Source organism: Antedon mediterranea, chromosome 2 (genome assembly GCF_964355755.1).
Source record: "Antedon mediterranea chromosome 2, ecAntMedi1.1, whole genome shotgun sequence".
Taxonomy (NCBI): domain Eukaryota; kingdom Metazoa; phylum Echinodermata; class Crinoidea; order Comatulida; family Antedonidae; genus Antedon; species Antedon mediterranea.
In genome coordinates this window covers 35,296,225-35,314,258 of record NC_092671.1, presented here as the reverse complement: position 1 = coordinate 35,314,258, position 18,034 = coordinate 35,296,225, and the positions used below count along the sequence as shown (strand labels likewise).

At 32.3% G+C, this 18,034-nt stretch overlaps 2 protein-coding genes across 3 annotated transcripts in view; one reads left to right on the top strand and one right to left on the bottom strand.

The window, feature by feature from the left end:
• Positions 1-3,781: 3,781 nt before the first annotated feature.
• LOC140039416 (uncharacterized) lies at positions 3,782-14,211 on the bottom strand. Its single transcript, XM_072085017.1, has 5 exons — positions 14,197-14,211; positions 6,760-6,849; positions 5,665-5,779; positions 4,418-5,562; positions 3,782-4,011 (listed from the first exon to the last, which is right to left on the bottom strand). The coding sequence occupies exons 1-4, from the start codon at positions 14,209-14,211 to the stop codon at positions 4,772-4,774; spliced, it is 1,011 nt and encodes a 336-aa protein (XP_071941118.1). The 3' UTR covers positions 3,782-4,011; positions 4,418-4,771.
• Positions 11,152-18,034, top strand: part of LOC140040879 (protein kinase C-binding protein NELL2a-like) — a 59,310-nt gene continuing 52,427 nt past the window's right edge. The window contains exons 1-4 of one of the 2 annotated variants that reach the window (XM_072087136.1): positions 11,152-11,225; positions 12,958-13,026; positions 13,674-13,843; positions 16,821-16,928. In XM_072087136.1, coding sequence (XP_071943237.1) covers positions 16,871-16,928 — 58 coding nt within the window. In that variant the 5' untranslated portion in view covers positions 11,152-11,225; positions 12,958-13,026; positions 13,674-13,843; positions 16,821-16,870. Of the gene's footprint in view, positions 11,226-12,957; positions 13,027-13,673; positions 13,844-16,718; positions 16,929-18,034 lie in introns of those variants that run through there. The other variant, XM_072087135.1, reaches the window with a different exon arrangement.

Sequence of the window (18,034 nt, the reverse complement as noted above, 5' to 3'; positions counted from 1 at the left end):
TTAAGTAATATACGAGATCTAATGGTAACAAGTCCAAGTCACAGAGACTCACTCATGATTAAGCTGCGTCGTTGACCAGCGAAAGCTAGAGTAAAAAAAACGTAAGTTTACGAATTTTATTCGACTTTGGATCATCCAAAAGAAAATTTACTTAAAATAATCCCGCCTCTATAGTTATAATGTGTATATTAATATACTAGATTAATAAATACTACACAGTTTATTGATTTAAATATATGTATTTAGAATATATAATTATATAATTATTTCTCGAGAAAGTACTTCAATAATTGTCAACATTTTTCTTGCAATATTTGTATAACACAATTATGTGTGTTCTTGTCATTTGATTGGTTGATTTTGTGTCACATGTCATGCATTATTTTGACCCATTTCATGTAATATTGTATGGTCAGCTTTTGAGAATGTGCAATTTGATGGGCTGGTGAATTGCAAAACCAACCTGTAATATGCGTCGTCGATAATTGCTCTACTCTGCAGTGGCTTTATTAATCGCATGACCTTTGACATTAGATTAATTGGATAAAATATTGCTTATCATATTTGTTATAAACAAATACTGAATGTTTTATATTTGTTAGTAAGTGGAATATTACTGTACTATTCAACCTTTACTCCATGATTCAACTCAGCTTTGCCTCAATGAATAAAACAGTCTCATAAACCCCCAATTTTACTCATAAGCATTCTTTATATGTAGGATATTAACTGATTTAGAAAAACTGAAATTGTTGCCGAGTTAATTTAATAAATTTAGGAAAAGGTTGTTGATGTAATAGGTTGGGGAAAATATTCCAATGATGTGGAATAAATATTACATTTGTACTCTTTATTTTTTTTTATCCATGTAAATTTAATATTTTTACAAATCAGAAGAATAAATTGATAAAATCTATTTATGTAGTTTTTATTTGTTTTTGTCGGAGATTGAAAATGCGATGCGAATGTTAGATTGTTGGATGATTATTATATTGATGTAAAAACAATCAAAATATGATTTGCCCATATATGGACATGATGGAGATATAATTATGATCACTACCATCTTTTAGCACAACACATTTTTTGTCACATGAAGTTTGATAGTGTAGACAGAGCTTTACTCTTCCTTCAAACTTTTGCTCAAGAACCATCTCTTCCTCATTTCATTGCTTCCTATCTTCTATCTTTTCTCTCTGAGAAAACAATTTATGATTGGTTGGGGGCAGTTATTCAAATTAAATATCAGAACATTCCCTGATTGAATTATACGGACAAAACGTATAGCCACAAAATAATTTGTCCGTTTATAACGACCGCAAATGGGTAAGCAAATTGTGCTGCCATTATGATCTACAGAAATTGTAGTGTAGATTAGGCTATAATTAGGCCTAGTTTGAAGTCAAAGTGCTGTTATTTTTGCTCGTTTAAAAATCATCGTTTCTATTATTATTATTATAGACTAACTTTAAATATCCAAATTCAGGAAAGTAGTGACATTGATCTTAAATTCATTTGGGTATGAAAGAAGATGAATGGAGGAATATTATATTTTACTTTTAGGCCTATGCATATATCTCATTACTTCAACAAAATCACTGGTCCGAGTTACTTTTTTACCATGGAAAACTTATTTCTCCACAAATTACCAAACGTTTGTTTGCCACTGTTTGAAGAAGTTGCTCAGTCTAAATTGGCAAACGTTTGTTGGCAAACTCGAACAAAAATTATAATAAGTTTGTCAAGAAATGTTTTCTGATGCAGAACAGTTTACAAAATTCGGCTAACTGCAGAAAACGGGTGAAGACGTATACACTAGCAAAACTACAAAGATTCGCCGAGTTCACATTATTTTCCAAGTTTTGTACAGTATTTTAATTTTAATTTATTTATGATTTATGATGGCTTGAAGGCCAATAGAATGCGATAAGTTGTCGCATACTACGTTGTCAATGCACATAATATTCCTTAATCTTTGTGGTATTCTTTTTTAAATTTTGAACCAATTTAGGATTAACGCTTGAGGGTGGAGTAGAGCCAATTACGAGCTACATAAATATTTCATAAAGATTTCGGAGAATGAGGGAAGTGGTAAATTACATTGTAATTTCACTCTTCCCTGGTATAATATATAGTTTAAATTAAAATAATATTGTTTAAGTTTAGTATTATTTAATTTCATACATATTGTATTATATTTTAAAGTAATTTCCGATTTGTCCCTTGAAATGGTAACCGAAATGCTAGACGTCACTCAGCTATGCTTAAAACATAAAATCGCAATAATGCACTTGTCCACAGAATGTACCCTTACAAAAAAGATAATCCTTTACCAAAGCAAACATGTATCCTACATATCACCAATAATAGTATGACATTTACGTTATCGTCCTTACAAAGAGTGGTAGTCCTCGGAAATACACGCTAGTAAACTTTTCTTGCCAAACTCAACCCGGCCCAGAGTAGGCCTACGTCCACTACCAAACGTTTAGAGAAGTTGTCTAGTCTACACTGGTCGCAAAAAACACAGTTCACAAACTTCGGAAAACAAGTTCGAAAAAAATCCCCAGTAGGAAACTTTATTTGATTCACAGAGATTACAAAGTTAAAGATTCCCCAATATAAAAACTGAAGATTAATGAAATCAGATTTTGAATATGCTATTTTGTAGTTTTAATAAGTTAATCACTTCCGCAGAAAAAGAAAAAACTTTTAAAAGACAAAATAAACTGTTAAATTCAACCAACAATCCCTTGACTTATTTTCAGGTAAATATTTTTTTTTTCCATCCAATTTTTGGAAGATTTTATGGAACATAAAAATGGCATATTCAACAACAATTTAAAGAAAAACATTTTTTTTCCATGATTTTTACATTTAGTTTTCTAAGGTTCGACAATTGGTCTAAACTAGCCAAAATCAAGTTTTTAAACTAAAGTTACTACCTTCCATAATTGCATATTGATAAATGAAACTAATTTTTACCAAAATAAAAATTATAAAGGACGTAGGCCTACTTCATTTTAGACATAATGCATCATTAATTATTTATTTATTTATCATTTTACCTTTTTTTATAACACATTTCTCAAGCAGTACTTTTGACATATGTTTAATTTCATTTCTTAACAATAGATAACATGATTAATAAATAATAATTTGTGAACAAGTACTAGGCTAATAAGAGTAGTACACCTTTCTGTACCATTGTTGTGTTATATAATTGGTTTTATTGACATAATCTGAAATAATAACAATAATGTGTATTAAGCTTGGTTCTCACAACTTGGACCTGACAAATCATCTAACTGTTGCTTGTTGGTAAACCCACTGAGTCTAATCATGGTATTCAAGTGGGAACCAACCTTTAACAGAAATATATTTCATTCCAGCTTTCAGACATAAATACTGAAAAATGAAAATAATGGAATGGGATGAGCTTTCCAAAAACGATAATCTGTATAGATTATCTATAATAATCAGTATAGATAAGGATTGTTTGGTTGTCTAAATGTATGCTATAAATATTTATTACCAAATGTTGTACAGACATTAGGAAAAAAACGTATGTCAAACATTAAGTATGATTATTTTTAAATCGACATAACAATACAGTAATAGTAAGTTATTATCAAATTATTAGTGTAGTCAAACATTTAAGTATTATTAATAAATCAATTTATAGTAAACAAAATAATCAAGCAAAGCTGTTCAACTCATCATTGACTATAAATTATAAACTTTGCTTGTTATGGAACATTTAATGTTTTTGTTTGTTGTAAATAATAGTATTGTTTTTTTACTAGGTAATTTTATATTGCATGTGTTCATTCAATACAGGTACAATTGGTTGGAAACCTAGGATCATAAAAAAAAATAGAAATAGAAATAATAGGATATTCTGGGTTTGGGGGGAGGGTTATCAATTTTCAGTTCAGTTTACTGCATGTCACATTCATTCCATTTTATAAGACACACTAGCTGTTTCAGACTTCGCACCAAGCCTCTTTCCTACATAGAAGAAAAATTAAATCAAATAAGTTATAGATTCAAATGATTACTGTGGATAAGTTGTTGTTGAAATATTAGGGAGATCTTAATTTGTGAATTATGCATTTCAACACATTATTTTGTCACTTGATTTTTACAAACGACTGTACAAATGCATAAACATGCAATTATCAGAATCCACATGGACTTAGAGTCAACAAAATTGGGTCAAGCGACAACTCAAAAACTGAACATGAAATAAGGTCACTGCAAATCGAAAGCTCTCAATTTATTCTGGCGCAGATGAATTTTTAATTACAGTTTGTCAGGACGAGAATTAATTAATACCTGTGGTTGGTATCAGTATCATTTCAACATCATCTTCCTAACAGCAAACTAAAATGACAAAAACACATACAAAACATACCAAACTTTCTGAATGTTGATGCAATTTTCCTCTTTCGCCTTCTTCTAGGCGCTGCAGGAGCCGACCCAGGTTCATTACATATAAATTGATTGCCATCGTAAGCTGATTTTGGCCTATTTTTTCTTTTCTTCTTCCTTTTCCCCTCCTGTAACATAATGTCATTTTTTTTTCATATTTCTTCCAAACATCCGTTTCATTTTATTCGTGAGGGGTTTAACAGTATTTTTAACCGTTTCAGGAAGCCCCCAAACTAAAGCAAAAGGAGTTCTTGTTGTGTCATTTTCTTAAAATCTGTTGTCAGTGCCGTTTTCATGATCATATAATAAAATAACATTACGATTTTTTTTTTTTTTACTAGACTGAACAGCTTTTCTGTCTTGTGTCATCCTCACTACTGATGACAATTACTTCATCTTTGGTCACTTCTGGGTCACTACTTAGAACAATCACATCATCTTCATTTAGGATTTTATTCTTTTTTTTTACCGTTTTAAGAATAATGACTTCTTCATCTTCACAAGATGCCACATTTGTAGTCATGGCATTTTTATTTTCAGAGGCATCATCAATAATATTCGAATCATCCTTTTTTTCCTTCTGTTTGGTTTTTGTTTGTGTATTGTCAGCAACTATTTGTGTTTTACTATTTCCTTTTATACTACTACTACTTTCTTGAATTTCTAGATCTTTAGAAACGTCCTGTGAGTTCTTCAATTTTTTGCGTTTCTTTTTCTTCTTTTTATCATGTTTTGTTTCGATATTCGTTGTTTCGTTTATTTTCTCATTATCTTGACATTGAACATTTCTTTTCTTTTTTGATTTTGAAATGGTTACTTGTAAACCAATTTCTGTTTTCTTCTTTTTATTGTCTTTCTTATGAAATTCTTTCTCATTTTCACATTCTATTTTTCTTTTCTTCCCAGCACGCAAAGATGTAATGTGTAAATTGGTCGTTGTCACTAAATCATTTTCGTTTTCATCAATGATCTTCAGAATTTTGTCATCTATCTTTTTTTTCTTTGCAGAATTTTTAAAAGGTACATTTGTTTCTTTAACAGTTTTAAGTAATTTTGTTTTCGTCTTCTTTTTTCTGTCGACATCAACACCTTCTGGCGAGAGAGATTCAATTTGTGGGGTTGAGGACACTTTTGAAAAAAAAAACCAGTCAGTCAGTCATGTAAGCTAGATTATATAATTAACAATTTTTAATTAAATAATGTGAACGGCTTAAACTAAACCTGGCTTACTAGACTCACTGTCCTCTTCTGTGAAGTTCATGTATGAAAATCGTCTGTGGCTATAGTTACAAACAAATGGATAGTACACCTTTACATAACGGTCTATTCTATCATCTTCACATTCCTGTAAGAAATTCAAATTTCTGTTACTGTATTGAAAAAAGAGGTGGGTTGAAATAGATTTTCAAATCAATGTAAAATATAGAAATATAACTAATTTATAAAGACATAAGAGAATATTCATAATTAAATGATTTGTTATTTGTTTTGAAGATATCAGAATATTCATAATTAAATGATTTGTTATTTGTTTTGACGATATCATCTTGCAGCAAAACACAACATTTCATCAAACTTTATATGTCTTAAATGTACTCTCATTTAATGCTATTTTACCTACATTTTTCGATCTAATTTAAGGTCACAAACTACATTCTTCTATATAAAAATAAATACTCCATAGACCTATTGCGATAATTTTGTTCATCTTTAAGTGGTAAAAAATGTGAAAAATCAGTTGAATCTAATTTAAGTGGCCCGCTATAAATACCAGAATGCATCAGGCTAGGCCTCCAGCTAAATTACCAGCTAGGCCTACAAATCTATGCCTAGCTAAGTTAGGTTAGGTTTAAGACTGTCTACGAGAGAACATTTGACAAGTAGTGCATTGTATTATTTTTTAATTTATGGAACATAACCCAAGTGTCCATAGAACAAGTAGGATAGTGAAAAAATAAAAAAGTAGATAGTGCCTTGTGTTGATGTTTGGAAACAATTTATTAATGGGACAATAGATAAAAAATTAATGTATTTTCTTGGTTCAACCATACTTGTATCTTCTTCCAAATAATTACTGCAATTGCTACGCTTCACTAGTTCTTTGTTATTAAATCCTTAAATGACGTTTGTTACTTATACTTTGTACATAATTTAGTGAAATTTTCTTGTAATTTTCATTTGTTAAATCATTTTTCCTTTACTTTATGTTAATTACTCTAGATATCTCTCTAGAAGCATGTCACTGTTTCAAAAACATACAGTAGTTTTCCAGTAGATAAAAGTGCCTTTAAAAAAATTAAACAAGTAGATAAATATAAAACATACATAACCCAAGTGGCCTTCTTTACCACAGTTGTAACAATATTTATGTTGCAAACTTTCCTCAGCACCATACAATAACTTTGGTTTTGATTTCTGCAAATAAAAGAATTTATAATTTCAAGAAAGGTTATTGGTCCACTTAAAATGGAAGTTTGTTTTTGCTTGGCATAATTAAGACATCATTAAAAACAATACAACTACAAATTACAAAACAGCTATAGGCCTATGATAAAATACGGTTAATAGGCCAATGATAAAATATGGTTAATAGGCCAATGTTAAAATATGGTTAATAGGCCAATGTTAAAATACTGTTAAAACGATTAAAAATCAAACCCCAAATTACAGCAGCCGCGTAACAAGGGGTCTTGTCAGGGGGGAAGGGGGGGGGGGGAAAGAGGGGCTGATCCTTCCAGACACCAAGTACTTGAGCCACAGCACCCCCCCCCCCCGGGGAATTTTGGTAAATGACACCCCTAGATCGTCGGAAATGGTACTCTCACACATAAAATTCATGATAAATGGCGCCTCCAACTAGTAGTAGTTGGCCTGGAAATAACACTCCCATTTATTGCACAGCAATCAGCAAAATGATCGTACATTTTCCACCGTTAAAAACACAGGTGACATAACATTTGAACACGTGAAAACCCAATCTAACATTGGATCCGCACCTGGCAAAGGTAGTAATTTTTCCGGTTAGAAGACTGAAACAGGGCCGGCCGTAACCAGGTTTGACGGCGGGGTGGATCGTTAAGTTGTTTAGTGGAACCATACCCTCAATTTTTTTTTTCTCTCTATAGGCCTATGTATGGCCGCAAATCGCATTTCCGGCTAATCTCTTTTGTTTATGAACTATATAATTTGGTGTAATTTCCAGCCAACGAATTTCAATTGCCGACCTTATTGCCGACCTTAAATTGTCAGAGGACGGCATTCTCTTGCCGACCGAAACTAGCTAGATCCCTCCTCCCTTTAAAGGCCAGGTGCGGGAAAAAAATTTCTATTGATCATACATTCCAATAATTATCGATCTATAGTTTCCCATATGTTTCATAATTTTTGGCATTTAATTTGTGTTACACAAGCTTGTTGAAAATAAGCACTTTCTTATCAGTGGGGGGATAGTTTAAATTACACAGTAAAATCTCTATTCTTTTGTACACAAATTTTGTAAATAGAGAGGAATTTTAAAAAGCTATGAAAAATAAACAGTGTGGTAAAAAATGTTGTCAGATGACTAAATATAGGTAATATAACTTGAATATTACATTTCTGGTATTTTTATTCAACTTCAGATTTTTATTTTCATGCTATAGCAAAAATTATCCACTGTATATCCACCATCTTTTTTCACCTTCTAGGGAGTCACCAGACATGTTATTACATTAGGTTTACTACCTAACTACTGAAAAAAAGTCTTCCTGGTTTTTATGGAAGAATTTTGCAAAATTTTGTATTTGACCATATTAAGGAAAATTTATGTTTTTTCGTCTTGATTTCTGTTACAAATATTTGATTTATGTACAATTAACCAAATATTATATTTAAAATTCATGCCTGTACCTGAGCTTTAAGCCTCCTAGCAACAACATGGTACATTAAGGGATCGTATCATTGAGACTTTAACAGGCATATTCACCATCATGCGGTGTTTAGGTAACAAACCATGGAATTAAGATGATCCCTGAATTCACTCACCCATTGCATCTTGCACTTGCGTGAGCTGCATGCTTTCTCTCTATACTATCAAGCAGCTGGCTGGGCACGTCACACGCACGCCACGACCTGTGTAGGGGAATACCCTTTTATGTCCAGCAAACAACTATGCTCTGTGTACGGCGAGCTCCAGAACCACGATGACCACGATGTTCAGCAATTATCAAATAGAATTTATCTTGTAAATTTAGTGTTAGGTTTTTATATTTTAGTTAAAATATACTTTATATTCTTATGTCGATTTATATTAATTAAATTTACTAGATGGTACGCGAGCGAAGCGAGCGTACCATCTAGGTCGTGCCCACAGATGGTTCTCGTATACACAATAATTTCAGCGTAACAAAACTGGCGATTTCAAATGTACGTACCGCAGGACTATAATACATTGTCGTTTACAGAAACGAATAAATAGACACGATGATTGATGTAGTCAACTAAAATTAGCACCCTGGGAATTACTTCCGAAGGAGAAACTTACCACAAAATGAGTCCAAATTTTTGAATTTGTGTTTTGTATGTAACATTAGGGTTGAGGGATGGGAAAGCGGATAGGTACAAAGAGGAACAATTTTTAAATATATTTTTTTTCATGTTTTATAGGCCTATAAATAATATACCTCTAAATACAGTAAAACATTTGCGATTTAATACTTTGTTAAAACTGTCACAATCGATTGAAATATTAAAGTACATGTCACGATACATCACTACGACGTTTATATTTTTGGTAATTATTAATTAATACAAACGTTGAGAAGGAACTGTCAGTATAAAGTTTATTTGTATATCTAACAGTAGAGCCTATCCACAATCTCAGTAATAAAGTTTATTTGTATATATTTTATATTACATCTAACAGTACGAACATTCACAGTAAGAAATGCTCGATTCAAATGTGGACCAAAAATAGTTAATAGGTATTTACAGTATTGTCAAAGTATTGCAAGTTTATTCTCAAAGGACCCATATATTTACCTACCATTTATTATGTGTTAAACCAAGGGCTCATAAATTTACCTACTTGTCTCTGGCAGACTGAGAGATTGGGATGTTCCATTCATCGCAAATCAATACATTTGTATAATCGTATATTTAATCTATCAAAATAGTATTTTTTAAAGAAAATCGGCCTGTCTTCAACATTATGATGCTGTACTCGAGCTGTTCAACCGGTTTTCAGCTATTAAAAACAATTATCGTAGGAGGAGATAGGAAAATGCGAAGCATCCTCGCATTATTGTCTGCGGGTATTTTTCAAGTTGGACATCCATTAGACAGTGCATACCACGACCACGAAACACCCCTATTTGGGGCAAATCGTTGAACCTAAATTCGTTTTAATTGTCAATAACTAATTATCTAACTCAATTTAATTAGTAAACATGGTTACATCAGATGGTTAAAATCAGTACCGAAAGTACGAACCAACTTTATATACCATCGAGTAAAAATTCCAGAAATAAACCGCGATTTATCTAATTTTGCCCTTACGTAAATTTATATATAGATTAAGGCTTGACTAGGCCTGTAGTGCCCAGCAAAAAAAAAGTGGGAGGACAAGCGGAACTCGCTGTTCAGCGGGGGGTACGATCCCCCGATCCCACCTGGTTACGGGCCTGTGAAAGATTGAGTATTGGAGCGACAGCCAGCCACGAAAGTACGTTCGTTTTGCTGATCGCTAGCGCGTTACATACGATTAGTAGGAGTGTATTTTTTTAAGGTGGCCTCACACGCACAGCACAGCGTCACAATTGTGTATGAGATGCCCGCGATGGCGGCTTAGATAAAAGACGCCAAAAACCACAGTCAACTGACCGCATTTTAATGTACTGATAAGCAGTGCGTCTTCCCACGAGTTGTCAGTCAGGATTTTGTGTATTTCATATCATCTTACTTGAATATCATACAGTACTGCACTGTGACTCATTTGAAGCCATATCATATATCGTATATTTTATTCTTATCTTATATTTTCTTTCTTTTTCTTTCTTCTATCCCTTCTTTGTATTTTATTTTATTTTTTTGACTTGTTACCCAGCCCGATCGAACGCTTCTCAACCCGGTAAAATCTGCCAGGGGGTATTCCGCCCTCTTCCCCCGCCTGTTACGCCACTGAATTACAGTATAGAGTTATCATTAAATATTTGAATTATACATAATGATTGCGATGATTTACAACAATAGAGGCTTCCTAGTTCTACTTTGACCCCATTTACACTTCATCGACGATTTCTTAGCCGGCCCGAAGTCGCCCCGACGCCGGCTTTCTTTTTAGCCCGCAATGTGTTTACACTTACCCATAAAGCCGGCCTCGGGCCCCTACTATTGTGTCTTGTCTGGACTTGACTCGTCCGTGCTGTCTGAGTTGAATCTATCGTGAGATAGCGTCGGGGGTTGTTTTAGGTCGTCGTGAGCATATTAAACATGTTTAATTTTCACCCGACGGGACGACTCGTTTGTTGGGTATTGACCAATCACAGGCGTTTAAATTATGACGGCAGGTCACGAGGGGAACAATTTTTATCGAAGAGCGCGAAAATTAAGAAACTCACTATGGAATCTTCCATTTAGGGGATTTCCCCTATCTTGTTTTTGAATTCGGTCTTTAACCTTTTTACTCGCGTATGACGTCATAACGAACCACATGCCGACGAGTGGCTCACACAGTTCTCTCAGCTCTCTCCCACACGTCTGCTGGTTGGTGGTGAAAGGAAGGAAATCTACTTAGCCATAGTACTTGGTAGCACGTACGTAAGCTGGATTTTTGAGTTATTTTTTTAAACAATAATCCACAACTTATTCTCCAATATAATGAAAAATGTACTCTCATATATCTTACTAATATTAATAAGCGTGTATTCCACGACAACTTGAATTTCGCGCTTCGCTTGTCTCAGCAATAGCTAGCATGGACTAATTTATAGGTCCATAGTCTTTAGGCGTTGACCAGTCCCGATCGTCTGTTTACTTATTTTGGCAATACTCTAGGCCTAGGCCTAGCTAGAGTCATGGTCCTTATTAATAAAAAAAACTAAACATCTTCAACTTTTGGTTGTAAATAGCCTATACTTATTTTTGGCAAGAAGGCTTCTTTTTTGCAACCATCCCATTTGACACAAAACAAATTCAAGCAAAATCATTTCCTTCATTCTAATCTCTATGCCTAGCTAGGCCAGCATATGACCGTTTCGGCCACAGACAGTTTCGGCCACAACAGATTTCTATGGCGCGCCATTCACGCATATATTAGACCGTGCTATTGTTTTTGCTATTAGTTATCGCATCTCATGCTTTGTTGGATAGTATTTTTTATGACGATTACTACCATTACAGTGTTATCATTCTTAACGTTATTCCACTACAATTTGCATTTATTAGATTTGTTGTTTCCATTCCAGTTTAGTTATATCATGGAGTCTTGGTGAAAAACAAATTCAACTGTCAGTGACACAGTTAAATACTCTCTTAGTACAGACGTATTAATAGTTTGGCTATGAAAAAAGAAATAGAAATGCTAAGAAAAAAAAAGAAATTTAATTAAAACGTTTTTCCTTCCATTGCTTAGGTGACCTAAGGAACAAAGAGGAATATCAGGAACTCACACATCAATACAAGCAGAATCAAGAAGAAAATTAGTGATAAAAAAAAATAAATTTAATAAAACTTTGTCGTCTTCATTTGATTGGTTTTTAATACAACACAGGAGTAATTAAATGTTTTATCATGGAGCTCAGGTCATGTCTTAAGAACACAGGTGCATAAATAAAACGAACATATCAGACCCAACATAAAAATAATAATCGAGTAATTTGCGGCGATATGCATTTAACATATTTTAACATGTCAAAATACAGTACAAACAAAATGAGTAATACGTACTTCAATTCGTTTTATATTTATAGAAAAATGTACATACAATTAGTATCACTTAGGCCTCATTCAATTCATTTCTTTTATTTGTAAAAACTATACATTTTAATTTCAACCGTATTGTATTTTTTGTACTCTGAAATATCGGTATCTACGTAATTCTTCGTTTCTTATCTCATGCCACCTAGCTATAAAATACGTGTTAGTATTTTATTTTCATTATTAATTATTTAATTAATTGCCAAGTTTGTCTGTGTCCGTGTTTTCCTGTGTAAAAACAAAAGTAAAACGCAATGAAATCGATAATCCTGTATTACATTGTCGTGTCTCATTGTTCCCCTATCAATGGCACTATGGGCGTTCCATAGATATGGTAGTAATATTGTCTGTGGCCGAAATTGTCTGTGGCCGAAGTTGGCCTAATCCGCTAGGCCTAGGCCTAGACTATATTTCAATTTTTTTTTAAATGGTAAAAGGTAGGCCTATTTCTTTGAATTATCAAATTAAAACATCATTTCGTAATGAGTTTTGGTCATTCAACTCTGTGGTTTATGTAGTGAGCCTATTAACTATATTTATGATTTTATATATCTTTATTACATTTTACAGGATGTGTAAGCCTCGGTCTAGCCTAGAAATATTTTCTTGAACTGTGCCTTTTATTCAAGACGAGTACTAGTAAGTAGGCCTACTTGTTGAACTATTATTAGTTTCATAATTTCAATTTCATTATAAAAGAATGGATATCAATTACTGCATTGCAACCCCGATTGTTTTTGTTCTGATATATTTAGGCAAGTTCGCCAAGGATCCATAAGCGAATTCATTTACATCCATCTTAAAGGTGGCAATTCCAGTCACAAGATACATATACATAAAATATACACAAGATGCTCTACAAAAACAAAATCTTATTACAAGTCTTTGAGAGTGGAGTTGTAATTTTTCATTAGAAAAAATCATGACATATAACAGGTCTTAGAACCCAGGATCCTTGGATTGGTAGCCAAGCATCATAAGCTCAGATGATGTGTTCCCCTATCCATTCCTTTTTCCTCTTCTTTATATTCACACACCAACAAAGTTTTTACACTTTTTAACTTTTGGTTTTGAATTATGTAACTCCATTATACCAAGAAAACATTTATAAAACTACAGTCTAAATTTCTTTATTCTTAAAAAAAAAAAAAATGATAATTGATATGATAATTTGAATAGATTATATTTTACAAATAAAATATAAATATAACCACATGGTGCGCTTTTCAGGACAGAACAAGTATGACACAACCATGACAATGACTAATTTTGGAGGGTTTTTTCAGGCCTACTAGATTTTATATTTGTGGTTCAACCAACACTTCGGTTGTGGATAAAAAGAGATGATGTACAGTACCTACAAATACTCTATCATATCCTGAAGTAGTTAAGGAACAATTAGAAAGACTGTAAAGGAAAGTGTGATATTCTAGACCTGTGACAACTTCCTTTAGAGGTAAATAAATAACATTATTATTTGTTTATTCAGCTACACGTTTTGTTAATGTATAATAATTGTTTATATTTTACCATATTTGTTTACCTATCGCAATCCATAAAATGAAACAAAATAATTATATGTACCACAATGTTCACATTTCGCCATCGACAAATAAAAATACATTATCAAATGTAGAGTACTAGTGTGCAAAATTAAATGAGATAACCACGTTGACCAAATGATAAAAAAAAAGCAAATAAAACAATGTTTATGCTAAGAAAATTAAAAGAATTTTGTTTTAACAAAAAAGAATTATTAAGTGTTGACTTGGGCTACAGTATATTCGCCTTACTTTAGAATCTACTTACCCTGTATGGTATCATATCTTTCAGTAAAAATTGATGTTTCACTTGAAATGGAGCAAAAACATATTTGTAGATTTACGCCCGTATTCTTAAACCGGACTTTAGTCGTAGTTCGAGCTAAAACTAAAAAAATGACGTCATTTTAATTCATAAACCGAACTTCAACTAAATCACCGACTAAATCAGGCCAACCTCGACTAAATCGAGACGGATTTTGATCGATTTTTTTAGTCCTGGAGAGGGCAGACTAAATGGTCGACTAAATGGTTTTTAAACGATGTTTATAAAAAACGTAACAGTCATTGAGTTGTTATATTGGCCAGATATTGAAGAATGAAATATCTATATTTATATTAGCTTAATTAAATATACATTGGTATAAATTATAATAATGAAAATCATCTTTATTTACAACTGTATACAAATTACATTATTTTCTTCGCGCAAGTCCGACTTGAGCTACGTCACGCCATAGCGACAATGGGAGATGCGGCAATTCACCACGCGATGGAATGTTTAGGGGGCCTAGCGCTTTCTTGTCACGCTATGAAGTGCGTGGTTCGTGGCGATCATAGTTTGTTGGGGGCCTAGAAAATATAAAAGTTACCGTACCGCCATGGTTCCTAAATATATTTTTAAGATTTTATTTGTTGTTAATCAAATATACTTCACTGTTAAATTAATACTGATATTGTTCTAATAATTAACGATTAAAATTATTTTTCATGTATATAGTCCTGATGCGTAAAAAGTGTTGTAAGAAATGGAAAGTGATATCAATGCGCAAAATTTCGTCTGCTTCCGCAATACTCTCTTGTCATTGGCCAATGTATAGCCTTTGTTACCCAGACGTGTGCAACTCGACTAAAAGCTCGACTTCATTAAGTCGAACTGCAAACTTTGACTACTTCGTTTTTGAATCGAATTTGAAGTAATAGCTCGAACTACGACTTTTCCAAGTCGAACTTCGAACTATGACTAAAGTCCGGTTTAAGAATACGGGCGTTATTCTTGCCAAAAACATTTAGAGAGCCAGTCTCAACGCAGGACCAACCTGTGCATACGTTTTGCAAAAAAAGTAAGCACAAAAATGAATGTTTTAATCACTGGCTACCAAAATCAAAAAATGTTTCATCAATGCAACTTTAAGGAATAAAAGTAAATACGAAATCCCTGTGATAAAAGCTGAAAGATTTAAAAATAGTCCTGTCCTCTACTTAATGAAATTATTAGAAAATAATAGTTTACAAACTATATAATTGGTGTTCTATTTTTTTATTGATATATAAACACAACAGGCATAGAAATAAATTCCAAACCGCCCGGTGATACACTGAAAATTATTTAATTAATTTTTGAAACGATAAAGATGAGGAAATCTGTGAGAATGAGAAAAAGTCGCCCCAACCGAGACTCGAACTCGGACCGTCTGCTTGATATGCAGTTGCCCTAACCATTAGACCACTGAGGCTTTCATGGTATTGTTCTTTAACTCGATCGGACAACGACCCTTTAACATTCTCGGCGTGGTACGGTTGGAACACAACTAGTCCTCAGTTGTACGCACGCGCACCAGAGATCAAATTGATACGCCCTCATCTATAATTCAGTATATTTATTCACTGAGCGGGATCTCGAGAGATACTTTTATATATATATAAACACAACAGGCATAGAAATAAATTCCAAACCGCCCGGTTTAATTTATATATACATTTTACTTTTGATATATTTTATTTGTGTAATTTGTGATTCTTTTTTTTTGTAAAGAATACGTCAATTCAGCACCTGTTCCTTCCTTTATATTTTTAAAATGTCATTGTTTTTAATGAATAAAGATACCGAGATATGTACATTAAATTTATATTTGACGGTTGTAATGTCACTGTGTGGTAAACATGCAGACTGCCACCAATTGTTTTTAAAATAATTTATTCATACGTGTTGTGTATTGAATCTTACAGGTTTCTCCTTACAAATAAAAACCTTAGCAAAGATTCCTCTAATTAGGGACCAAATACAACATGCAATATATACAGTAGATACATTACTAGTATATGGAAATATTTTATCTTTTACTGGTTTTGTTTTAAATCATGTGACATTGTATTATGTAAGCCTACCAATAATTTAATTCATAATTATATTGATTGACTTTTTTGTGTTATTTCATTTGCAGATTGAATAAAAGAATCATACAATTGACACTTAATAATAAATAAAATTATGGTAACAATATAAATTATTTGTTATAACTTTGTACATGTTTTATACAGTAAATAATCATTAATTAATATAACACTTAAAAAAACCATTGCTCTTAATACTGTATATGTTTATCTATTTTGTCAATTGTATGTTGTGAGCTTATACTTTAAAATTGATTTAATTTAACATTAATAAAGTATTTTGCAGATATAACACCCCTCTCACTATAATGAGAATAGCCCATGTTGTGGGCGTTACTTTACTTCTTTACATAAAGCCTATGAAACCTTACATCCTGTGGTACAAAGTGAAGAACAAGCAATTAAACCGGTCACTATAGGATTCTTAATATTCCCACAGATCTTGTATCAGTAAGAACATTTCCTCAGCGATACCTTTATCTTTTGTTTTTTTATAAGATCACATAATTGGAGAGATTTAAGACGGGAGTGTTTTGTTTGCATCTTGCATGATGGATTTAATGTGGATTGTGACGATATTGCCGTTGGTTTTATTTACCAAAGAAGGTAAGTTAAATATTATTTAATTTCTTAAAATATGTTTTCAATTTTTAATTAACAGTAGTTATATTAATTTCTAATATTAGTGTGACCAGATTTTTTTTTTCTTAAATTTTTCTATGATACATCAAGTAACAAAGGGCTGAACGTTCGGTCTAAAAAAAAATTATGTTCAAGAACATCCTCAATCATATACAGACTGAATATTTTATAAAATAAAATGTAAAAAATAAAAAAAAGTTCAGTCATTTTACAATTTTAGGCCTCCCCATCCTCCACTCTTCCCAGTATTTCAAAACGCTGCGACTCGCAAACAAAGAAAGGCATTAAAAAAAAAAAAAAATTATAGCTCATACAAAAATATGTACTGTATTCTTGTTGAAATTAATAACAATTACTGAGAAAAAACAAATGTTGATGGTGCTCAAACTATTTAAGATGATGAATACAAGCTAGTAATTAAAGTATGTCGGCAGATCCTATGCTGTACTAACTCCGTTTTGTTGAGTTTATAAGTATATTTTGAGTCATTATGTTGTCCAAACGACAGGAAATCATATTCTTTAAAGATTTGTAAACAGGGTTACATAAATGACGAACTTAAAGATGTTCGCACCAATCAAATTGTAGAATTTAATCCAAGTTCATTAAACAATTTTAATACTGAAAACAATGACAGAATTTTGATTTTTACTAACTGTTGAGAATTTACAAATTGATTTGAAGGTCACACATTAACAAATTTAACGTATTAATATTTACATTGTCATACCAATTTTATTTATTTATTCTTTCTTTTGACTGGATTGCTGCTTCTCAAAATGGTCCAGTTACAAGGTTTAAAAGAACAATTGTAACATATACAGAAAAATGAAATAAAAGCATACATAGGCATAATTTGGAAGGTACTGTATATACAGAACAGTAAACAAATTTTAATGTAAAATAAAAAAAAGTAGATATATGCAGAACCGATGGTTTTGTTAAGAACGAGTGGACATTTTGTGTTTTAAACATTCACCTAGTAAACAGTATATTTTATACTTTTCCATGTTTGTACATTTTTAAACTCTACATTTGAAGTCATTATGTCATGGAAAAGGTTGATGTTG